General features: G+C 44.4%; 1 protein-coding gene across 1 annotated transcript in view; it reads right to left on the minus strand.

The window, feature by feature from the left end:
* Positions 1-23195, minus strand: part of LOC115383838 (complement C3-like) — a 37031-nt gene extending 13836 nt beyond the window's left edge. The window contains exons 1-28 of the mRNA XM_030086029.1: positions 23119-23195; positions 22156-22351; positions 21919-22081; positions 19962-20056; positions 19441-19529; positions 18764-18846; positions 17947-18034; positions 17763-17865; positions 17363-17483; positions 17147-17262; positions 16829-16975; positions 16210-16309; positions 16021-16115; positions 15756-15944; positions 15503-15658; positions 12382-12511; positions 12084-12158; positions 11751-11951; positions 11573-11690; positions 11389-11477; positions 11159-11298; positions 10503-10715; positions 10089-10140; positions 9916-10005; positions 4157-4363; positions 3951-4026; positions 3369-3528; positions 3144-3239 (exon numbers count right to left, since the gene is read on the minus strand). Of these exons, the coding sequence (XP_029941889.1) occupies positions 3144-3239; positions 3369-3528; positions 3951-4026; positions 4157-4363; positions 9916-10005; positions 10089-10140; positions 10503-10715; positions 11159-11298; positions 11389-11477; positions 11573-11690; positions 11751-11951; positions 12084-12158; positions 12382-12511; positions 15503-15658; positions 15756-15944; positions 16021-16115; positions 16210-16309; positions 16829-16975; positions 17147-17262; positions 17363-17483; positions 17763-17865; positions 17947-18034; positions 18764-18846; positions 19441-19529; positions 19962-20056; positions 21919-22081; positions 22156-22351; positions 23119-23195 (3465 nt within the window). The remainder of the gene's footprint in view (positions 1-3143; positions 3240-3368; positions 3529-3950; positions 4027-4156; positions 4364-9915; positions 10006-10088; positions 10141-10502; positions 10716-11158; positions 11299-11388; positions 11478-11572; positions 11691-11750; positions 11952-12083; positions 12159-12381; positions 12512-15502; positions 15659-15755; positions 15945-16020; positions 16116-16209; positions 16310-16828; positions 16976-17146; positions 17263-17362; positions 17484-17762; positions 17866-17946; positions 18035-18763; positions 18847-19440; positions 19530-19961; positions 20057-21918; positions 22082-22155; positions 22352-23118) is intronic.
* Positions 23196-25736: the final 2541 nt, after the last annotated feature.

Genomic DNA, 25736 nt, shown 5'->3' on the forward strand with positions numbered 1-25736 from the left:
TCTATCCGTCTGTCTTGCTCCTACTCATCTCCTCAACACCTAACCCATCGTAAAAACTTCAAAGTGCAGTTACAAGTGATCACTGGGACTAAAATGCTTGACATTTGTTACCAGTTTCTCCATAGACAACCAGATGATGAAGATAGCAACTAAAATGTTATTGTTTGGTCGTATGACGAGGACACTTTGCATTTTTGTTCATTAAAATCCTGCAAAATACAATGAAAGCAGAAGTTCATTCAGCTGGATGTGTTGTTGCAACCTCCGTCAGTTTGAGCGTCTGTTCCATCTAAATTATGGACGCAGCACGCAGATCATGTAGGACTGCTGGGTATGGAACCTTATCAAGCAACAATTAACTATGCGGAATATCCTGTTTGTTAAAACAGTATCCCTGATCAAATGGAAAAAGAAATGGGGTCAGACCAGTGGTTCAAACACTGCTGACACGAGGAGTCATTGTGTGTCTCCAAACAACACCCCAATAAAAACCCCATTCAGTAAAAAAAAAAAACAACAGTGGCTCAGTAATTCGGAGATGGTTCAGTTTTAAAGTATCAGATGAGCAACAGAGTCACGTTATATGCAGGGAGTGCTATAAACAAGATACAGGCAAGAGTTGACGCACAACAAATCTTTTTCACCACCTAAAACAGCGGCGCAAACTGCAGCACGGAGTGATTACTGTCTGTCAGAGTAGCAAAAAGAGTGAGAAAATGTATATTGAGTTGAAATTCTGTTTCTTGTGCAGCTGGTTGAGACTGTTCAGAAAAGAAATTGCTACAGGAGAAGGTATGTAAAGCTGATGATTGTATTTGTTTCTTAAACTAAGCACTTTATTTCGTTCTTTCTTCGTTCTGATATAAATGCTGCTCTTACAAGGGGTTGTCATATTTTGTTCTTTTGTAATGTTTCTGTGGATTTGTTAGAAAGGGGAAGACAATCTGTAACTGCAAATCATGTAGGATTGCTGGCTGTGGAGCCTTATCAAGCAACAATTAACTATGCGAAATATCCTGTTTGTGTTAAAACAGTAGCCCTGATCAATGGAAAAAGAAATGGGGATCAGACCAGTGGTTCAAACATTGCTGAAACGAGGAGTGTCATGTCTGTCTCCAAACACCACACCAATAAACCCCATTTTTGAAACCAGGAACAAAGAAGTACAGATTTGCACAGGAAAAATAAATAAATGTCAGCGTCATTCCTTTAACTCCGGTTGTACCAGATGTTAATGCTATCTTAGTATCAATACCAGCCAGAGCGAAATGGTACACAGTTGTGTATTTGTGTTCTGCTGTACACAGGAATACATAGGATTTGTTTAGTTTCACCTTCTGTGACCAACAATACCGCTTTACAAGATTAACGTTGTTTGGTTTTTTTTTTTCGGACAGTCCAACCGTCTACGCTGCAGCTGTGAGACAGCAGCTTTCAAAGCTGACATTACCTGCTGACTCGGTTTTGTTTGGCGTACATCGACAACATCATCATTACTGTCTCTTATACAGAAAATTGAATTTGAGTTTGTGAAAATTATCAACCAGTTATTCTGTTTTTATTCAAGCGCGTGTCTACGCTTCCTGATTAAGTTTGTGTGGCTTTATTTTGAATATTTAGAATGAGACTGTCTTTGAATGATTTTACTATTCATTTATACCTTTTCTTGTATTTTATACACTTTTTTAAAAACCTTACCTCCTTTTGAGTTGTATTTTCAGATCTATATAGTAGAACTTGGGTGGATGTGAAGGTTTTCCAGTGATCACGTTAACTGGGAAATATCAGAGAATTTCACGATGCTTATCACAAAGGACACGACATGTTTCAGAGTTTTGAGAGCAGCAACTTAAAATTTCAAGTTAGGAGCAGATTTGGTTATCTTCAGGTCACAAATAGTAACACTTTTGATTATTTGCTTTACATGTTAAGATGAAACCTGAGTTTCTTTTTTAGATCATAATTTTTAGGTTCACCTCTGGAGAGCTTTAAAAAGGTCATATAACCACCTAAAGTGCTACAGACACCCGGACATATCTGTTTGTAGTAAAATGTAATATCTAACAGACTGCTTGAAAATTGTATGATTGAGAAATGTTAATGAGTTAAATGTTAATGACTCTATTTTTTTTCCCTTTCTGCAGCTCCGGCTCACAGAATGAACCTTCGATCACTTCGCCGTCATAATCTTATACACGCGGAGTACGCAGAATGCATTCTGACACCGTAAATACTTCATCCGTGAAACTCTGTTCGTATTTTTTTTTATCGAAGACCCCTCGCAACTTGGATATTCTGACAACATCGCCGACCTTAAATCCTGTCTTTATTATTTTTTTCTCTTGTCTCGTGGTGTAGGTGTACCGTACAAATTGTGAAACACTCGAAGGCCCTTAGTCACATCAGCCGGGCGCATTTTTATACTGCTGTGGTGAGTGTTGTTATAGCTTTTTACTAAGTCTGGTAGGACTTCCACGCACCGTCTAGTGTTCTTAGCAGTGAAATTCTAGTCTTTAGCGTTCGGTTAAATCTTTCAACCACGCTCAAAGGTGAGCCCGTCTTCCTATCGCAAAGGTCTGCCTGAAACTGTTTGAGAGGTCTTGTAACAAAAACTCTGTTCCTTGGAAAATGTACCCTAGCCGGTTTATGCAGAGTATAGGAGTCTTGAGATGATAAAAAGTCTTTCACATCTTCCACCCTGACTTTCTTTCTTTCTACCCCGCCGAAACTACCAGGATGACTCGGCTTGTAATATAACCTCTTCATGACACGTTTCTCCGCCATCTCAATTTAAATTCACCCCCCTCGAACCGTCTGTCTGGCTCCTTCTCATCCCTTCAGATGTGTCAACACCTAACCCGTCGTAAAAACTTCAAAAGACCTCCGACGGAAGGAAGTTTGGGGGGGGGGGGGGGGACAAATGCGCAGTGGACATATGGTGGACAAATGGTCCACAAATGGCGAGGGGAGGGGTTTATTGGGGGGCCATAAATCTTTCGTTTGACATATAATGTAGTAGATTCTTTTTTATCATATCTAAAAATGCATAAATAACTACAATTTACACAGTTTAATGGAAATAGATGAAGTAAGTTAATAAAGTAAATATAAGAGAAGAGAGCACATGCTGGTGGCATCCTCACGTTGACGGTGGCAGCACAAAGCAGCCGTGACTCCTGCATGGCGATCAGTTTGAAGGCCGTCATGGAGGCTTCTGTATCTCTTCCCTTTACGTCTCCCTACGCAGACAGAATCCCAGTCACGTTACCATGCTCGCATCAATGTGACTTAGAAGATTAATTAACTGTTCCAGCTTTGTTATTCATCTCAAAGGGAAAATCTGAAGAATTCACAATAGTTTCACTCACAGTCATTTCTGCGTGGAGCACGATTCCAACTTCTCGAAACATGCCGTCGGGCTGCTGTGTGTTGAGGATTAAATACTTGATGGCGTCACAGATCACTTCTTCCTGCACCGCCACCAGACTATAGGCCATGGTAAACACCTTAGCAACATAGGCTGTCAGCCTTAAAGGGAAGAGAATGTCTTATTTATTTAATTTGGAATTACATGTGTTTTCAGTATATTTGTGTAATGGAGGTGCACAGGGGAAGGTCTGCACACTGCAGGTCACAGCACAGCTGGGACCGGCCACTTTTCGCCTCAACGACGGTTCACGGTGGAATGCCAGTGGTCTCCAGCGGGTGGCGTCACCATCACCATCTGATCAGCTGAACGTCTCGGATCCCCTCAACACCGATGAGGTCTGGGACCCTCCACCAGATGATGAAGAAACTGGTAGTCCACCCTGATTTTTTTTTTTTTTTTGTCCATGCACCAAATTGCTGTCATTGCACTTTGCTGTCCATAGGAGTGTTCAGACATTTTAAAAAGGGAGGGTAAATGTGGTGTGTTTGAGCGGGATCATGATTCTGGATATAATACTCACCAGGAGCTGCTTGGGCGATTCACCCACAAGGCAAAAGACCCGTCCCTTTTACGATAAGCCAACTCCTGATAGTAGCCTGGACAAAAAGAAACGCAGCTTTTTCGATATCCCATATCAAATGTGTGTAGTTTCACTTCTATGGCAGCATAGTTATAGTCATTTGCATGCTATGTGATTTATGAAGTATGTATGCTAGACTGAGTTACCAGTTTTGATGTATTTGAGGGCTTCATCACGTTTCTGAAAGCCAACAGCCTCCCACTGGTTGGTTCTGTCCAGATATATGGTCGCAATGACAGGATGAGTCATGTGGATCATGTTCGGCTCTCCAGGGCCAGAGGGCTTGTAGATCAGTGTGCCCATTGACTTCCCACTGACGACGCTCTCCACAAGAGCTGAAACATCTTCTCTTCCTGCACAAACACATTGGACGTCTTTTATCAATGTTGTACAGACATGAGAGGAGATCAGACTGCCAATCTCACCGCATGACAGAACACAAGTGGGATTTACGAAACTTTCGCATCTGACCGAAATCAGCGTACGAATGAGTGGCTGTGATAAATACTTCGGCTGAAATCGATCATCATTGACGTGCCACACCCTGATATATTCATGGTTCAGAGGCCCACTGAGGTCAAACAGAGAGGAGAAGCCTTGGCAAAAAGAAAGTTTTTCTGAGCTGGAAATTGATCCCCTCATGTCTGAGGTGGAGGTAAATAAGGATGAGCTCTTCAGAATCCTAAAAACTGGAATTAAAGGAGCCCAGAATAACTCTGGAAAATATCACACCAGCAGAGAACAGCATCACTGTGGATGAACAGACACCGGCTAAGGATTGAATAAATTATGTGTCTGTCAATTTAACAATGATAGTATTGTCTATTACAAATATATGGGCTTACGCATTACACAGGCGAAATTTTAATTGTTTCGTTTAATGGTGTCTTAGAGTCAGACACCAGGGGCACAGCAGCCAGGTCTCCTCGCCAGAGCGGTGATGCTCCCATTGAACTTGGCCACCAAGGGCGAGCAGGTACCATTGGCTCCCCGTGCTGGACCAGCACAGGCCATCATCACGGCAGAGGTCCTGGAAAGGTAGACAGGAGTATGCAGTTTGTTGACTGCCGTAGTGCAGTATGTAGAGTAGAGCAGGACGTCTCCACATTGACCATTTGAAACTGGATGTAAATGTGATTGTTCGAGCCTGTCATGTGACCGCATCACGTGGACAGAACAGACGCTGTGATAGGGATATGATATGAATTCAAAATTTCAACTCGTAAAATAAAATAAACAGATGAGTCATGTGAAAATCAGAGTCTGGTCAAATCGACATGGTCGATGAAACTAGTGATAGAGACCAAAAGTTTTCAAATTGGGTGCTTTATATCTTTATTTGCACTCTGAAAATCGCCATTTTTGAATGGGTTCCAATGAGACCCAGGCTCTTTTTGAAACCAACATCATCGCCCCCTGCTGGAATTTCCCCAGTATTACCAAGAGTGTCTCGCTGCAGACCTCCACTCTCAGCCGGCTAACAGCTGCTCCACTGTAACGGAAGCCACCTCCAATGTGTGACAGAGTGATGTAAATCTATTCCTTTTTTTTCCCCAGTATTACACGTCTGATTGGCTCTTCCACCTCCAGCTCCTCCCCCTCCTCCTCTGTCATTTAAAGGGAAGGGATGTCGCTGTGCTTCATTCATCAGCTGGACTTCGATTATCACGGTAGGTTACTCATGTTCCTTTCTTATGAATGTATCGATGGAATTATTAATCCTCGACACTTGCAGTGTACAGATGTTCTCGATCGGTTAGGCAGATGACTCTCTCTACCGTGAATTACATTAGATCAAAGCACTTTTATTTTCAGAATGCTGTGATGACGTCGTTTAGCTGTACTAGTTCTTCTCTTAATTTGTTTTCAAATATCACGTTTCAAAAAAGATTTTGTTCTGATTATATTTTGCCCTTGTAACTGTAAGTGAACTGGGGACATATTAAGCTACAATGTTCTGCACGTTCTTGCATTGTTCATTTCATATTTATTACTAGGACTCATATATATGACGTGTTAGTATACTTTATAAAACTGTGGTACTTTAAAGGTGCATTAAGGAGTTTGCTCGTTTTATGCGAAACAACGGCCCCTGCAGGCCTTGGGCGTAACTGCAGCTTGGTGAAACACTCGTGTCTGTGGCTTGCCCCATGTACGTGCACAGAAGAGAGGAACTCCTTCCTTGCTCTTTTAGTAGCGCTCGAGTAAAATTTAAGTTTCTTTTGCCTGGTGGGGTCTGTGCTGGAGTTGTGGCAGTGCCAGAAGCCTTTCTTTTCTTACTTTCTGGAAGCTCCATCCTCAGTACTGCTCAGTTGTTGCTCGCTAAGCATCTGGCGGAGTAATAGCGGACAAAACGAAATTTAAAGGTTGTATGAAAGATCTTTATTACTAACAAAAATGAATTAAAGCTAAAAAATTGCGTTATTAAGCTGTAGCAGCCTTGTTTTTATCGTGATAAAAAAAGAGAAAATAAACAATCAACTCTGGACGTTGTAAAACCAACATTACTTTAGCCAATCAATAACGGGGTGGCCTCGTTATATATTGGTTTTCTTAAGTGTCAACCATCCTCTCTACATTTGTAGCGTAACTGTCATGCTCCTACGCCCTTTTCGTACCCCCCTCCCCCACGCGCTCCTCCCCGCTCCCCCCATGCCAGGCTCTGCTGCCACTATCAACACTTTTTCACCTGCAGACTTGAGAAAATTGCCACAAACAATGTATGTTTTAATCTTAAAACAAGACTTGTTTGAAAAAGTCCAGAGAGTGAGAGGAGGAGGGGGTGGGTTTGTTTACGCCTGCATGCTGCAGCGCACACAAAGATCAGCTGTGAGCTCCGAGCGTCTGCTCCAGTCATGCAGCTCCACACAAACCTCCCCCCGTCCTCCTCTGATCCATCCGAGAGCAGGGACGGCTCAGGTACAGGATTTGGCGCAAGTGCAGGATTTTACTCACATTCGCTGTGTTTTGTGTTGTTCAAAAGGACACGTTGGTAGGTATGTGTTAGCGCTATGATGCGAAGTTGCTACAAGCTACATGCAACTCAGCTCGCACACGCACGCACTTTCTGCGTAAGGAGGAGGCGTTCCTCCGTAGAGAGCAGGGAAGGAGGGAGTGTGGGTCACGCATGCACAGCATTTCAAAAAGGACTGTCACTATCACTCCCTCTCAACAGACACCACACAGCCCCCCCACCATTCAAAAGGGACCCTGTGCCTCAAGGGAGAACAAACAAAAATCCCAACAATACCAATAACATTAGTCCCTCAAGGGCGGCCTAATCACACGGCCATACCGACTGCGCATCTCCGCTGTGGCAGGTGTACGACCTGCCAGCGGGGCAACAGGGGCAGGAGCCCCCGCTGCAGCAGATGACTTGGGGGGACGCCCCCGTCTCGGGGGCTGAGCCACCTCCACCGGCTCCTCTGACAGAACATGGGCAGGCTTTAGGCGATCCACCAATCGCGATCCGCCCCCACTGTGTAATCCAAGGCGTCCGTGGTGAGCGCGACCGGCACCGCTGGGGAGGGGTGTGCCAGCATTGCGGCGATGGAGAGTGCAGCCTTGGCCCTCTGAAATGCCAGGACTCTCTCAGGGGTCCAGTCCACGTCCTGCTTAGCCGTCGCAGCCCTCAGCGCCTCATACAGGGTGGGCTGCACGTGCGATAAAGCGGTTGCAGAAGTTCACCATGCCAAGGATCTCCTGCAGGGACTTGATGGTGTGAGGACGAGGAAAAGCAGTGATCGCCTCCACTTTAGCGGGCAATGGAACAACCCCGCGCAAGGAGACGTGATGACCAAGGAACTCGATCTCCGAGAGTCTGAACCGGCATTTGGCCGGATTAATGATCAGCCCGTGCTCAGTAAGCCTCTCGAAGAGCTGTCGTAAGTGTAACAGGTGCTCCTCGCCTGAGGCACTGGCCACCAGGATATCATCCAGATACACAAATAGGAATGACAAGCCTCTCAACACGGAGTCCATCAGCTGCTGAAAAGTTTGCGCTGCACCTTTAAGCCCAAATGGCATCCGCAGGAAATCGAACAGCCCAAACGGAGTGATCGCCCCAGTTTTGGGAACGTAGTGAAGGCAGACTGGGACCTGGTGGTCGCCTCTCACCAAATCCACCTTGGAAAAGACAACTTGGCCAGGTGGACCGAGAAATCCTGGATATGTGGATGGGGTACCGATCATGGTTGGTGATGTTATTCAGGCGCCGAAAATCACCACACGGCCTCCAGCTGCCGTCCGATTTTGGGATCATGTGTTGGGGTGAGGCCCACGGGCTGTCAGAGCGCCACACAATACCCAGACGCTCTATCATGGAAAAATTCCTCCCTAGCGATCACCAGTTTAGCCGCATCCAGCCGGCGAGGGCGCCATAAACCGATGGCTCAGCTGTGGGGATGGAATGCTCCACTCCGTGTTTGACGAGGGAGGTTGAGAAAGTGGGGACGGTGAGATCCGGAAACTCGGCCAGGAGCTGCTGGTACACATTCCTGGCAGGCAGACGATTAGCGAGTGACAGCAATCCCCCTTTTCCCAAAGTGCATGAATAGGAGGAGAAAGAGAACGCGTCAACCAAGCAGTGGTTTATAATGTCCACTAATAAGCCATGCGCACACAAGAAATCAGCCCCGAGAATCGGCACGGCCAAATCCGCCATCACAAAGTCCCAGCCGAATTGCCGCCCGTCAAAACACACAGTCACATACCTGGTGCCATACGTGCGGATGGAAGTCCCGTTAGCTGCATCCAGCTGTGGGCTGTGCCTACCGCTGTCCCTGTCCGTGCTAGAAGCCGGTAGAATGCTGCGCTGAGCGCGCATGTCTACGAGGAAGCTCCTCCCGGACACAGGGTCTTCAACAAACAGCAGTTTGTTTACCTCCCCAGCGCCCACGTCCGCTACTGAGCACTGGGTCCGCCTTTTACCAGCACCGGGAATAAGCACGGCAGCGTGCAGCACTTCGCCCGGGAGCCCAACCGCCGGTGGAAAAAGCACAGCGTCCTGTCCCCCGCACGCCAATCCTGAACAGCTGCAACCGCCGCAGGTGCGTCCTCCTCCGGCTGGTGCTGTTGCTCCGGCGGGCACGCACCATGGACGCTAAGCCCACGTGACGTGACCAAGATCCTGTCGGCCCCCTCCGCCAGACCACGGTAGTCCTTCGTGCGTAACAGGGGCGAGGTGGCCAAAGCGGTGCGTACCCCTGCCGGGAGCTGACGCAGGAACAGCTGGATGAACAGGAACGACGTGCCACCGGATCCCAGCAACGTCAGCATGCTTTCCATCAGCTCCGCCGGCTTGCTGTCTCCCAAGCCGTTAATGGAGAACAGCCGGTCCCCTTGCTCCGCGTCCTACAGCTGAAACAGACGAAGGAGCTGCGTCTTCAGGGCGGCGTACTTGCCCTGGGTCGGCGGATCCCACAGGAACCCCATCACACGGTGAGTTGTGGAGGAATCCAGAGCCGCCAACACGGAATAATACCGCGTCTCGTCAGCCGTGATGCCTCTCAGCTGGAACTGGGCCTCAACGTGCTGAAACCACGGTTCTGGACTGTGCTGCCAAAAGTCCGGCAGCTTGATTGCCGCGGCGTACACAGCGGGAGCAACCTGCGTTCCCGCACTGTCACCCAACTGCACAGACATGCTAATCAAACGTCCAGGGTCACCAATGTGGAGGTCGCGGAAGGAGGAGACAGACGAGGGATCTGAATCAAGTGAGCTTTATTGTTCCCACACACAGTGACAGCTGTCATCCAGGAAGTCACGCTCAACAGAACACTTCTGCCTATTTAACCCCACCACCCATGCAACACACCTCCAAACGTCACCAAACCCCACGCCTTCTAATGTGAGGAGACTCCCTCTCAACAGACACCACAACATGTATAATATTGATTTCTCTTACCTGTGATAAAGATGTGTGTGCTCTCAGTTGAGTTTGGAATCATATCCTTTCTGGGAATGTGACTGTTGAGAATTTCTTCTTGTATTCCACCTGAATGGAAAAGTAGAGGTTGCACAGTGAAAATGACAAGTAAAAATAAATGGTTTGAGTGAATTAAATTGACTCAACCACACCTTCAGGGTCCAGAGTGATGATCTTAGAACTCCTAACAAGTACACCTCCAGGCTAGAAAAACAACAAGGACATTAAAGAGCACCATGGATGTTATGCGTCAAATCAAGACCAACCTGACCCGTAATGAATAACCTCAAGCTGTTGTGTGGAATCTGACATTGAAGCTGAGACTGAAAAATAGGCTGCTGCACACAGAGCTGTGCTGTTGTGAACATCCCTGTAGACACATATTTTTCTTTCCCTCTAAATAATAACTTGCAAATTGCTCTTTGCAGCTGTAGCTTCTCTGTTGTTGTTAAAGAAAGCATGAGATCAATTCCCAATTTTCAAAAACAACTTTTTAATAAAAAATATGTCCTGAGTTCTGTGGAGGACTCTGAAGATGAGAAAGAACTTTTGTCGGTGTCTCTCACCACCACCCGTAGCCTCTTCATGATGCCGTCATTGAGCCAGGAGTCCTTGACAGCTGCTTTGACCTCAATCTGGACCTCTCCCTCCCTCATGGGGATAATGATGAACGGCACCGATAGTGTGGTTTGGGGTCCTACGTTGACATCCTGCTGGTATCGCCCATGTTTGAACGCTGCACTGCACACGTACTGCGCCTCCATCAGATCCACTCGCACCTGGAAAGCAACACAAAGACAAACATGAGTGTCAATAAATCCCCACAAGTGGATTCAGACCGCTGATCTGATCTGTGCATGGAAAAGGCTGAGGACACTAAAACTGTATGTAGCAGGTTCAGGTCCCGTCACTGGTATTTCAAGATGCTTTAAATAATTATGTCTTCAGTACACTGAGAGTGTCGAGAGGTGCATGTATTTAGCTTTAACTTGATTTGTGTTTCTGTCATGTTACTTGTAACATATACATATACAATATATACCACATATGCAAAAGAATTTTTTTTTAAATGACTGAAAAGCAATTGTGACAGAAATTATGCCAGTTTTGTACCAAAATCAGCAAAATAATTGATTTCTTTTCAAGTCTCGCTGGAAAAATAAATACATAATATGAACTGAAAGCAACTGTAACCGTTTTCGAAAATTGAGCTGAAACATACAGTGATTGTATCAGGGGTGTAGTTGTGGAGGATGGCCTTGATCTCCAGCGGCTCTCCTCGGACAGCAGAATAAGGCAGCTTGAGGTCCACGAAGAACTCTTTCCGGACAATAACCTCCAACGGCTCTCCAACACAGATTCCTATGAGAGCATATAAGGGGGGCAGCATGAAGGGTGTGAAGAGGAAAAGAGGCAAAGCTGAAACACGGATTGTGAGCTGGGATTGTTCACCGTGAGTCCGCGACAGGCTGATGCCGGTGAACAGCCAGGTCGTGATGGAGTCTGGCAGGACAACACTTTTCTCAACTGATGTAAGTTTGCTGTGACACAGAGAACATTAAGCACTGGAGATTTGAACGTGCAGCTTCGGAGGTGAAAACTCTGGATGTGCATCGATTAACTGCAGCGAACTCACCACGGTCCTCCAGCAGGACAGGCGGGCAGGTCGACATCAGTCCACAGCCAACTTTCAGGGAAGCTCCTGCGAGTAAAGATGTCAATGCTGTCCACGTAACTGTCGTCGTCCTCTTCTCCTGAAGGGTCAACGAAATCCAGGTCAGACAATGACCTCCTGCTGAGCCTTCGTCTCTCACTGCGAGCCAGTTTGAGACTGTCCCCCAGGTGGTCAGCTCGCTGTGTGGTCATCTCTCTGCAGCAGTCCAGAAAAGCCTCCACACAGGCCGGGCCGTCGACGATGTACTCGCTGCGTCTCTCACAGCTGTATGAAGGAGATGTTTCCCTCATACCATCCACGCAGCAGTCCTTCTGCAGCTCGCTTGATTTATATTTATCAACTACAAATGAACAGTTTGTGCCAGTTAATATCTCTTCACCAATACATACAAAGACAGCAAAATTACAAGTGTGACTTCAAAAGAAAAGACTGAATTTGTAATAATTGAGTTATCTTGAGCTGTGATTCTCACCTAAAGTGGTGGGAACCTCCATGAGAGGAGACGCTCGCTTCCGTCTCGCTGCCTGAGGTTCTGCACATTTCAGTTCTGAAAAGACACAAAGAAAATAGGATCTTGAACACATGAGTGAGTAGTCAAACAAAGAACTGTGTAATGTCCTTTGCAGTTATTCATGTCTTGTGTTTCGGTTTTTTTTTTGTTTGTTTTTTTTGTCTGTTTCTTATTAGGATATAATACATATAATTCCAATGTCTTTTTCGAATGAGGGGGCACATTTACATCAGAGGGTGGGGGGGTCATGCATTGTTACCTTGTCTATGAGGAGTTCCTGAACCAGTGTTGGTCACAAACAGCAGCCCCGCATCATAAAAAACCCCCATGCTGTCCTTCCCTCCGCCTGGTGTGCAGCCCGTGTCGTGCTTCTCCACTTTGTCCCACACCTTTGAAGAAAACACATAAACTTTAGGCTTACAGAGAACAGAAGGTAGGACTCCATCTACTGGAGCCTGCATTTTTTTATTATTATTATTATTATTTACAAAATGAATGACTGAGATATTTCAAAACTTGTGCAAAACTTAATTATCCTGTCCTATCCAGCATGGAAGCAGTAGAATGGAGGTTTTGGCTGCTGTTAGAGTTGGACAGAGTTGTTGTAAGAAAGCATGTTCACAAGAGGAGCTTTACGCTTATAAGCTCCTCTTGTGAACATGCTTTCTTACTTTGAGTATTGATACATGATATTGATTGACCTGACAGGGGGACAGAAAGATAGATAGACACAGAGTGAAAGAAAAACAAGTGAACAGACAAGCAAACAACAACAACAAAAAGAGTGGAGGGAAGGAAGAGAGTGCAAACATATGATGGTCTTTCAATTAATATCGACACTCCAGACGACCTGCTACTGCACCTGCATAAAGACAAGACAAAGGGCATCCTACGGAATTTTGTTGGAGAACATACAGTGAGGCAAAAAAGTATTTAGTCTGCTACCAATTGTGCAACTTTTCCCACTTAAAACGATGACAGAGGCCTGTAATTGTCGTCATGGGCGTATCTCAGCAATGAGAGACAGAATGAAAAAAAAATCCAGAAAATCATGCGAGCACCTGCTGCTTTTAGAGATGGACTCTTTCAAAGCACCACACTGTTCAGTACTAGTCTGGAGTGACTGGTTTTACCGCTAGTAAGCAGTTAGTTTAGCTTTTATCTTTGCTGCTAGCCAGTGGTGTGAAGGACTCCCACCCAGCATCCCACCCAGAGTAGCTAACCCAAGGTCGGACAGTCCTCATCATGAAGGACACCCAGAAGGGAGAAATACCATCAAACTACCGGCCTATAACCTGTCTCATCACCACAAGGAAACTCCTCATCATACCGGCCAAGATAAGTAGGCACATGGGTCAGTGCATGAGTAAAGCACACAAAGCACAAAAAGGGATTGGCAATAACACCAGGGGCACCAAACACCAGCTGCTGTTTGACAGGGCAACCGCCCAAGACTACAAGGCCCGCAGCACCAACCTGTGCACTGCCTGGATTGATTACAATGACTCAATGCCACACACGTGGATACTGGAGTGCTTGAAACTGTGCAACATCAACAAGACTCTAAGGAGCTTCATTTAGAACTCAATGGGGCTGTGGAAGACAAGTCTAGAGGCTAACTCAAAGCCAGTGGCACATGTGAGCATCAAATGCGGCATATACCAAGGCGATGCCCTGTCCCCCCTGCTGTTCTGCATAGGCCTGAACCCCCCCCCCCCCCAGCCAGATCATTACCAAGAGCGGCTTTGGATACCGGTTCAAGAGCGGAACAACTGTCAGCCACCTCCTCTGCATGGATGACATCAAACTGTATGCCAAGAATGAGCGTGACATCGACTTCCTGATACACCTCACCAGGATATACAGCAATGACATCGGGATGTCATTCGGACTAGATAAGTGTGGAAGAATGGTATCTAGAAGAGGGAAGGTGATCACAACTGAAGGAGTTCCATTACCTGAAGGGAACATAACAGATGTGCACGACAGCTACAAGTACCTGGGGATCCCACAGGTAAATGGTAGCCATGAGGAGGCAGCTCGAAAGTCAGTCACAGTCAAATACCTACAGAGAGTAAGACAAGTCCTGAAGAGCCAGCTGAATGGCAAAAATAAGATCCAGGCCATAAACACCTATGCCCTACCAGTAATCAGATACCCTGCTGGCATAATATCCTGGCCACTGAAAGAAATGCAAGCCACTGATATCAAGACAAGAAAGCTCCTTACAATGCATGGAGGGTTCCACCCTAAGTTCAGTATACTGAGGCTATACACAAAGAGAAAGGAGGGGGGCCGAGGACTAGTGAGCATCAGAGCCACTATCCAGGAGGAAACCAAGAGCCTCCATGAGTATACCAAGAAGATGGCCCCCAGTGATGATCTGCTAAGTGAATGCCTCAGACATTAAAAGCCCAGTAAGGAGGAGCCAGAGGAGCTATCATGGACAGACAAAGCCCTGCATGGCATGTACCGCCGACAAATTGAAGAAGTGGCTGACATTGGAAAAACATACCAGTGGCTGGAAAAGGCTGGACTGAAGGACAGCACAGAGGCCCTGATCATGGCTGCACAAGAACAGGCCCTTAACACAAGGTCAATAGAGGGCGGGATCTACCACACCAAACAAGAACCCAGGTGCAGACTGTGCAAAGAAGCCCCAGAGACAGTACAGCTCATCACAGCAGGGTGTAAGATGCTGGCAGGCAAGGCATACATGGAACGGCACAACCAGGTCGCGGGCATAGTCTACAGGAACATATGTACCGAGTATGGACTGGAGGTCCTAGGGTCAAGATGGGAGACACCTCCAAAGGTGGTCGAGAACAATCGAGCCAAGATCCTGTGGGACTTCCAGATCCAAACTGACAAGCAGGTGATGGCCAATCAACCTGACATAGTGGTGGTGGATAAACAGCAGAAGACAGCTGTGGCGATAGATGTAGCAATCCCAAGTGATGGCAAAATCAGGAAAAAGGAGCACGAGAAGCTGGAGAAGTACCAAGGGTTGAGGGAAGAGATAGAGAGAGTGTGGGGTGTGAAGGCAACCCTGATACCAGTAGTGATCGGGACACTGGGAGCAGTCACCCCCAAGCTGGGAGGATGGCTCCAGCAGGTACCAGGAACAACATCTGAGATCTCTGTTCAAAAGAGCGCAATCCTAGGAACAGCTAAGATCCTGTGCAGAACCCTCAAGCTCCCAGGCCTCTGGTAGAGGACCCGAGCTTGAAGGAGACAGACACAATACTGCCAGGGTGGCGAGAACACAGTTATATGCACACACACACACACACACACACACACACACACACACACACACACACACACACACACACACACACACTTTTTTTTATATTCCTGCTTAATGAGTGAGATGTTGCCTTTTTCTGCGTGAGCCGGTGCTTGTTGTTCAGGACGTAGACGCCTTTGTCCACTGCCACCAGTCCCACCGTGGCTCCGGGGTCTCCGGTGACCTTCAGATGCAACATCTTGTTCGGGGGATAGGATGCTGCAGGTCTCTCCAGTTCTAGTTTCAACTAAAAGTGGAGCAAACAAGTGAGAAATGAAGCTGAATTGATGTTTTCTTTCTTTGACTTCATATAAGCTCTCTTGTAGAAAATATCCACATCTCACCGAGCCCATGCAGGAGTCTTTCACATCCACCCAAACGGAGTCTGACACCACTTCATCGTCTACATGGTAGTAAGCAACGATACGGAAGGACGGCAGCATTTCTTTGGTGATGGGAATATTCAGTGCAATCAACACTTGTCCTTGTGTCTTGAAACGTCCAAATTTGACGAGTTGACCCCTGCTCAGGATCTGCAGAGACAGTCAACACAGTTAGTCTGCCCGAGTGAGCATGCGAGTAAATTTGCAGGAATAAAAGAGGACTCACCAGGTACGTGATGTCTTGTTCCCTATCTGGCAAACTGTTTAAGGACAGGTGGGCTATCAGGTAGTCTCCTATTTGTAGATCTGCTGAATCCACAACTAAAAAAAAAAAAAAAAAAGAAAAAAATCACTACTGTGTAAAAATCATCACATTAATAATGAACCATTTGATGTCATTCTATGTGTTTCTTACCAATACGGATGAATCTGGCAGGGCTGCTGGCGTATGAATGTGCTGTCATTCTGGCCTCTGCCTGCCTTGTTGGTGTGAGTCCAGGATCATTGGTCCTGGCCTGGAATCAATATGCACAAAGACAAATTAAGTCATTTGTACAGGAAGCAGGACCCTTGCGAATTCTGATTACTGAATATTGGAGAAGGGATAGGATTAAACAAGTTTTACACCTCTTTTCAGACATGTTGAGCCAGATATATATTTGTTCCATATGTAGTACTGTATGCCCTCTGATTTTGTACTGATTAACGTTATTGTCTCCTTGTGAAAATGTGAAACACTTTGAGCTGCATTTTATGATAAAGTTGTCATTGATATTATTTTTACAATACATGTTTTTTTGTGCTTACACCATGTGAAACATTAGATTGTGAAGGACATCGAGGGGATTTCCCACCAAAGGTCATGTAAAAATGAGAATATTGGGAGCATTGGGAAAATTGTCTTAAATTGCGAAGCACACGGGATGTTTTTCATTTGGAGATACATCAATTATAAAATAACCAATAGAAAGTTGTGTTTGTACTTTTTTCTGCTTCCATTTACAAAGTGTATAATAAAACCTTCTTGGACTCACTTGGATGTCGAGATTTCGACTATTTCCTTCTGTATTGACGAAGAGCCTTGCAATGCCATTGCTCGCAGTGACACCTTGAATTTCATCAGGAAAAAGTAATACTGGAACATTTCCAGCTGGAGTCTCATCAGGGTTCAACACTTCAACCTGCCATCAGTGGAGAAATCGTAAGACTTTATATAGCTGCAACACCAGGTATTTGTCTTTGCTTTAGTGCAATATATTATATTAATATTATAATATCAACAAGTTCACACGTATCGAAGTATCCTAATTTTTGCAGTTAATTTTTATGTGCACACAAGAGAAGCTCCTCACCGTGAGATCAAATGGCATTCCTGGTTTGAAGTAACTGGGAGTTTTCTTGAAGTGGATGGTGTAGGGCGAAGTGACAATCCGGATGCCTCTGACTTCTGCCTCCACCATTTCAGTACCTGCGGCAGGAAGGAAGCCACAAAACGAGCAGGAGGCGAAGAGCTGAGGGTCATCTGTTAGTTTCATTCAGCTGCATCAGCAGACGTCCTGGTCTCTTACCGTTCTCGGTCAACACACTGACAGAGACAAAAATGGAGTTTCCGGCAAGTTCCTGGATGTTGGGAAAGGTCTGAGTGATGTGCTCCCTCTTCAGTACGGCCCTCCCCTCGCCCCGCTGGACCTGACGCCGCAACAAACAATCTTCAGCATTTCAAATCTTTGCAGCGTCATAAATAATAATTACAACTAAGAGTTTAACAGTTCAGTTTTGGAATTCATTTAAACACCCTGAACTGGATTTGTTGGTATGATCAAAAGTACAGACTGTATTTGTGATTGCATCAGTACATGTGCAGGGCAGAAGACCTGATGTTTCCTCTTCCTGCCATGGAGGGTGCCATCAGTTAAGTTTGCTTTGTGCCCCTTTGCAACATTTGAATTAGGATGAATCTGTACTCACTGGGAGCCTCTGAATAGAGGCCGGGAAGCCCTTCTTCTGTCCGTCCTGCATAACTCCAAACATCACATAAGCCGTCCCGTCCACCGCTTCACCGAACAGATACCTGAAACCGTTTGTTTTCTCATCTCTCACAGTTATACCAACAACCCAGCCTGAACTGAAACTCCTCTAAAGTTTGACTCACGTTGCTCTGATTTCCACAGTCAGGTCGCTGCTGTCCACGTAGAAGAAGGGGACCCGAGGCTTGAGTTTCACCTCAAAACGGGGAAGCACTGGGAAAAGAAAACATTTTTCATGTTATTCTGTGGTGGTGGGGCGCTGTGTAGCTCGACTACCGGGCAGAGGGAGGTTGCTGGAGTTGGCTGTGGAGAGGAGGGTGGGCAGGGTAACTGTAATCAGCTGTGACTGATTATTGATTACCACTTTCCCCTCCTCTGACGGCCACGTCAGGCATAAAGGTAGAGACTCCAGCGACATCCCTCTGTCCTGCAACCGAGCTAAACCATGCCCCACCACCCCGTGTCCTTTTAAGGAAGATTATATATTTACAGAAACTCGAACAGAGACGTTAAAGGTGCTGTTGGCAGGATTCGGCATCTCCGCCATCTTGCTTAGGGTTGCCTAAGCAAGATGGCGATTTGACCCATCTAAGATGGCGATTTGAAACCCAGCACAGCCAATCCTGTCCTGTTTTCTCTGATATCACGCCCTTACGCAAGTTAAGCCCCTCCCACAAGAACGTGCGACGGACGCCCCTCGACCAATCACAGTTAGAGCCTCAGGGGCTCTTCTGATTGGTCAAAGATACCTGGAGCTGTCGAGATTCCTTTTCAGCTCAGAACAGAGACAGATGGAAACGCTGCGCCCTCGCGGTAGTGCAGTTATGCTACACTCCTAAAGGATTATCAATGGATACTCTAACATTTAATCCAAAGAAAACACAGAAAAATTAGCATTGACTAGCAAAATCCTGCCTACAGCACCTTTAAGAGGAGACTCACCGTATTCTTTAACCTCAAAATCTGCTGAATAGCTTTGTTGTGGATTACTCTGAAACCTGGTCACCACCTTCCAAAGGCCAGAACTACACACACACACACACACACACACACACACACACACACACACAAAGTCACTAGCAATTGCCACTTAATGGACGTATTAAAATGTAACACAATCAATAGTGTAATAATTATCAATAATGTCATTCATTAGTCCCATTTTCTCAATTTTTCAATCTGTCAATCGGAAATTTGCCGGTTCAATTCTCCATCTCCAGCTAACTGTACAACAGTCCCCCCCTAACCACCCTCCCACCCGCTATTTCCTAGAAATACAGTTTTTGTTGTCAATTATTTTTCAAATTGGCTTTTGATTCCACGTCACTCATATAAAAAAAAATTAAGGCAGTGACAGAAAAACTTTGAAGATATTGGTTCAAGTACTTTATCACACTGTTTGGAAGTTATTGTTTTCCTTTCACCACGATGCCGTTCGAAACAGTCAAATACGTGCCTTCACTGGCAGGTTACGTCACTGGTTGTGTTTCAGTTTACTCGTTTTTCAGCTTGCATTCTTGCAAAAACCTTCCAGCTGGTGTGGACATTCTCTGCTCCTGCAAGTCCGTAGCATAAAAATGTAAATTTATAAATGAATAAAAATCTAATGAAATACTCGCCTTCCGATTTCGGGGAGTTGATAAGTGCCAAAGTGAATCCCTGATCTCAGAAAGGTTGGACCAATTGGTAAAGTGATGCCATCAGGGGTCTGAGGGAAAGAAAAAAGACATCCAGTCCAGAGATGACTTTACTTTTATTTTACGTGGATATATGCAGCTCAGAGACATACATATCTCTTGCAAGCAACAAAAAAAGATTAATTGTAGTTTTTATTATATTTTATTTTATTATAAAATTGTTGTGACTCCAAACTGTAGACAAAAGGAATTAAAGAGCTTTAAATGGGTTCAAATGTTCCAGTTTTCTATTGAATTTGATGTGTGTCTACATGTTCAGGGGTCAGAATATATATAAATATAGAATATATAAAATAAAGTTCGAACTCATATTAGCAAGAGGAGCTTTATACCTACATAAGCTCCTCTTGGAAAAGTAATCTGTTGGGCTCACAGCCAGACCTCCATTCTACTGCTTTGATGCTAGACAGGACAAGGAAAAAAATAAGAGAAAGAAACATCACCACAATCTCAATGTCAACGGCGTCTTCAAATCTGGTTCGTGGATCCCTCTCCACTGGCTCCATTTGGGGCGTCACAGCAAACAGCCTGTAACGAACTGTGATGAGAGGACAGAAAATGGGAGAGTTCAATTGCGGAAGGGACAACCAGTGAATCTTCAGTTAAAATGACGGAGCCTTGGAGCTGGGAAATAAGCTTCACTGCAAAACCTTGAATGCAACAACAGCAGTATTTCACTTGTTATTAGTGTTGTACCAATACGGTTCATACATGAAGCGCGGAGGAGGATGTGGAATGATGCTGACTCATTGAAATAGCTCGTAAAGTATCTCAAGTAAAGTAATATGGCTTTCACCATGTGACAATGTCAACCAATTGGGTGGATGAGCACAAATAAAAAAAAAGCAAAAGTTAAATGTCAACATGTTCTTCTCAGAATATTACATACCGCTTCCTTTAAAAAAAAAAAAAAAAGAAAGAAAGAACTTATAGGAGTCCTCACTAATAGCCAGAATATTGCACTGGAAGAACAGCTCAAATGTTAATAACAATAAGTTCAAGTAACAATTTCTGCAGAACCTGCACAGAAAAAGATGCAGTATTTAACTATACTGCATTATCAATGACATCAATAGTAAATTCAATTTATTACACAATTGCACATAGATTCAAAGTGTGGCATTCAAACCATAATTTGACAAAGAATGCCAAACATTGAATGCATTGGCAACATTATCACAGATCCAAAATGTCTCTGGGCTTCACCACACGACCGGATCGGGTGTGAAAAGCAACAGTTTCAGGGGTTGTTGATGTTTTCGGAGTGCGTACTGCCCTTTCAGGTATCAGAGGCATCACTGGAGTGAGAAAGCGGCTCTTCTTTTGTGTCCAGGAGGTGACTGCGGTTCCTCCTGTACTCAGCTCCATCTGGTGTTTGAATATGATAAGATCTGGCAGTGTCGGCAGCCGTGACAACTGCTGGCTTCCCACGTCCATTTTCCTGGAAACGATTCCTCTGTCCTGCATGTAGAGTTGAGAGTGGCTTGTCAGATCTGTCACACTACTTCTTCTGTCGATTTTGACAAAACACTCTTATGGTGTGAGTGCCACGGCAACTGACAACTTCAGGCCTGGGCTTCTGGTGTGTGTGTGTGTGTGTGTGTGTGTGTGTGTGTGTGTGTGTGTGTGTGTGTGTGTAGGCAATGATTAAACGAAGGCGACGACCCATCAGCAGCTGGGCTGGTGTTTTGAAATTCTTCACAGGTGTACTGCAATACTTGAGAAGGCTTAAATATGGGTCCTTGTAATTTGCTTTGGCCTTTTGCATGAGTGATTCGGCAATTTGAACTGCTTTCTCTGCGCATGGTGTGGACTTGCGGTGATATGCTTGAACTTCCACGTTTCAAACTCCTTGCATTTGTATTGAGGACCATTATCAGAGAGGTTTGTGGTCAAGATCCACGACGACATGACGCCCATACACGCATTGGTGAAAACACTCGCATCCGAATAAGATGGCTTAAAGCTCTTTCTCAATCCGCGCATAGTTTACTTCACTGTCAGTGAGTGATCCGGACACATAGCCAATGGGTTTACCTTCTTGCAGCAGGGTTGCGCCGACTCCTTCAGTAACTGACGGAGTGGAGCACTGACATCTGACAGCATTAGGGAAAACTTTGTCAGATAGTTCACCATGCCAAGAATAGTTTCCAGCTTTGTCGTCGGGTGGCTCCACGTCTCTGAAGGCTTTAGTCTTTACTGGATCTAGTCTGACTCCATCTTTAGAGTAATATGTAAGTAATACGACTTTCAACAAGTGACAATGTGAAAGTTCATCAGAAAATCCAGTATTCAAACAAAAACATCATATGAATTGTTACTGTTGCTAAAATTCATATTGTCGTGATTGACTTCTCTATCAGGACAGGTGTCGTCAGGCTTCAGCAGCAGCAGACTCACCTCTGCTGTCGGGGGTGTAGACGGTCTTGTCTGTCTGGATGAAGATGTGTCCAGACTGGAAGGAAACTAAGACGACCTTCTCCAGTAACTGATCGTCAAACTGAGCTTGCAGGTAAACGTACTGCTTCACGCTGGGATCCCTGCTGAATTCTACAGCCGGGATCTAAAACAACAGACAGTGAGAGGAACGAGGAACGTTTAACACAACCATTTCTACATTAGGATTATTTCCCGCACCTTGACTTGTCCAAACATTTGGTAGTTATTCTGCCTGGTGAGAGTCACAGATGTGGAATCGAGGTATTTAGTCTTGGTTGGGTGGTTTAACACGTTGATTTGGACCCTGATGTCTCCTCCGGTGCAGTCCTGACACTCCACAAAGATGTTTTCTGTTGTTTCCACTCTCAGCAGGTTGGGGGCCGACATGACTTTGCTGCAGAGAGGAGAGAAGACAGAGAACTGGGATGTAGAGAGGCTTCAGAGTGAAGCTTCCTGGAATCTTCTTTATACCAACTTGAATTCTTAAAATTATGTAAATGACTTATTTTCTCTGAAGGTCCAGCTCACTCAAATTAATAAAGCTTGCGTCCCTAAAGCATGTATTTGCTCAGACGAGGGTGATGAGCTGCTGCTGCCTGGACTTTACACACAATGAGTGATCTATTGATGAGCTTGACAAACATCCAGCGGGGATCAAATCAAACTTCTGTCAGCTTTGGGCTGGGCTTTCCTTTTTTTTTTATGTTGTTATTTATTTATTTATTTGGAAACTTCAAAAAATAAATCAACAAACTGCTATCTGAGTTCTGTTTTCATATTTTCTGACAAGGGTGGAGGTAAGAGAGTACAAAGACTCAAATTACTGAATATAAGTCGTGTTTTTGATGCATACTGAACATGTGGAAGCAGAGATAATACAGCTCAAACCAAGAGTAATATGTTATTGAGCCTGTGTGTAATTTGAATTCTTCCTCGAATTGAAAGCATTTAATGAAACATCTCTGCTTGTTGAGGAAAGAGAAAGAAAAAGAAGCACTCGCTAATATGACTCGGGATAAAAAATGTACAGTACTCTTGAGTATTTGTTGACAGTACTCCATTTCAGAACTCTATCAGCAGTGGCACTTCAGTACATTTTGAGTCGTCTGCCCGGTCTACCGTCAAAGAGAAAGTTGAAGAAGCTGCAGCAGGTCTACTCACAGCGGAGCTTTATCAGCCGAAGCCGTGAGAGAGGCAAAGACCAGAGAGGCCAGCAGCGGCAGCAGAGTCTTCCTCATCCTCCTCATCCTCCGTCTCCTGGTCCTGGTGCAGCTCCTTCCTTTTATTTACCAAGCGATCTCCTCCTGCCTCATGCGTAATTATCCCAAAAGCAGCTCTCAGTGAAAACAGACAGGCGCTTGACCTGCCAGCAGCTGTTGGGAAACATTATTGGCACTCAGAGGAAAGCGATAAACATGAGAAAATCAATGAGATGAGACAAGAATGTGTGTTTAGTAATATCCAGCAACGTTACGAGTCCAAACATTTGGTTGCACAAAGAAATCAGATGGATTTCTAATAAATATATTTGAATAAATACAAAAAAATATAATGTGATAAAATAGAAAAAAAAACTTTTTCAGAAATGAAATTTAACGGCTGCGCTCAATGATAGCCAATAACATTACACTTCCATTACAAATGTCATTTTGACTTTGAATTAATGTAAATTAGATCACAAAGTATGACCAAAACATGCAGAAAACTGAAAATTCAGATTTCATATTGTTTTCCTTGCCTATGTGATGTAATTGACCAGCTGAAGTTGTCTGCCATGACAATATTTCAGCATTCCTTGTCAAGTGGGAGAAGCAATCAATCTTGCAACCTCTTCATCATATTTTTTCCCTGTCACTGAAGATGGGAGTTGTACCATATGACTTAAAGATTGCAAAAGTTATTCCCTTGTTTAAAGCGGATGATCCTTGTTGTTTCAATAACTATAGGCCTATTTCTATTTTGCCATGCTTTTCAGAGATTTTAGAAAAAATAGTTGACAAAAGGATTATTTTTCATCTAAATTCTAATGAAATTCTTTTTAAACATCAGTATGGCTTCCGAACAAATCATTCCACATCTATGGCTTTAATTCACCTGGTTGATAAGATTGCATCAGCGCTGGAAAAGGGTGAGTTTGCTTGTAGTGTCTTCCTAGATCTTTCAAAAGCCTTTGATACAATAAATCACAGTATCCTGTTGGCTAAGCTCCACAGATATGGCTTCCATAAAGATACTCATCAATGGTTGTCAAATTATGTTTCAAACAGAACTCAGTTTGTTTGTGTAAAAGGCTGCCATTCCAACAGAGCACAACTTCACTGTGGAGTTCCACAAGGATCCATCCTTGGTCCACTATTATTCCTTGTTTACATAAATGATTTGTGTAACATCTCAAACATCGTTTCTCCAATTATGTTTGCAGATGACACAACACTGGTTCTCTCAAACCCAAACTTCAATTCCTTAATAAGGGATGTGAATGATGGTTTAGATGCCTTTGTCACATGGTTCAAAATGAACAAATTATCTTTGAATATAAAAAAATCTAACTTTAATATCTTCAGTGGGAAAAAAATCATACAATAAGGATTTATCTAAAATTATATTTGAGTCCATAGAGATGCCCCAAGTATCATCTACAAGATTCTTAGGAATAATTATTGATGAGAGTTTGAGTTGGAGAGAACAGATTTACTGTGTGAGTAAGAAAATATACAAATCTATTGGTATAATAAGGAAAGTTAGCCAACTTGTTAGTAAACAGTGTCTTCTTACTCTTTATTACAGTCTAATCTATCCGCATCTTTCATATTGTAATATTGTTTGGGGGAGTACATTTACAACCACTCATAAAAAAAAATCTTAATTCTTCAGAATCGTTTTGTTAGACTTGCATCTCGATCTGTCTGGGACGCTACTGCTGCTCCCTTATTTAAAGATCTCCAGATTCTCACTATTTATGATATTAACAGTTATCAAATATGCATTTTTATGTACAAGGTATTTTCTTCAGATGACAAGGTCCCTGAGCATTTTAGGACGTACTTTGCAGCAAATTCTCATTTTCATTCTTACTCAACACGACAGGCCTCAGCTCTACATCCGCCCAAATGTCTTAAATCCAGAAGCCAATTTTTGTTTAGGTATAGACAGTGTTGGGCAAGTCACTTTAAAAAAGTAATTAGTTAGAATTACAAATTACTTCTCCCAAAAAGTAATTGAGTTAGTCACTCAGTTACCTCATTGAAAAAGTAATTAGTTACTCAGCAAAGTAACTGACGTTATTTTTCATGTTCTACACATTACCACATTCTATAACATCTATAACATCAAAGATGTTTATATCAACTGATTGAAGAATAAAAACACTTTATACTGTATTTTAGAACATTTAGTATTTATTTGAACTAAATTGCAGCCTGTTAAGAAAACACAAATGTAAACTTCTGGCCATTAAGTATTGCAAATCTCTGTAACTGTACATTAGGCCTGCTGTGTTCCAGTGGACCTGCAGTCAGTGTTCAGCTCGGCTCTGGTCGCCTGCTGGTTGCTTGTTTTAACAGAGCGGCCCCTCTCCCTCCTGCTGCGTTTGGACTCGGGGTCGGGTTAGCAGCAGCAGCAGCAGCAAGTGTCATGCCAGCATGTGGCAGACATGGATAAAGTCTTCCAGTGAGGCTTCCAGTTTCAGAACGCTACCTTTCTATGTCCTGGGCTCGAGCTTCACGCCATTGTCTCTGTTTTGTTGTGTTTACCGGTCAGAGCGTGCAGCGAGTGAGACA

The sequence above is a fragment of the Salarias fasciatus genome (assembly GCF_902148845.1).
Source record: "Salarias fasciatus chromosome 23 unlocalized genomic scaffold, fSalaFa1.1 super_scaffold_20, whole genome shotgun sequence".
NCBI classification, from domain to species: domain Eukaryota; kingdom Metazoa; phylum Chordata; class Actinopteri; order Blenniiformes; family Blenniidae; genus Salarias; species Salarias fasciatus.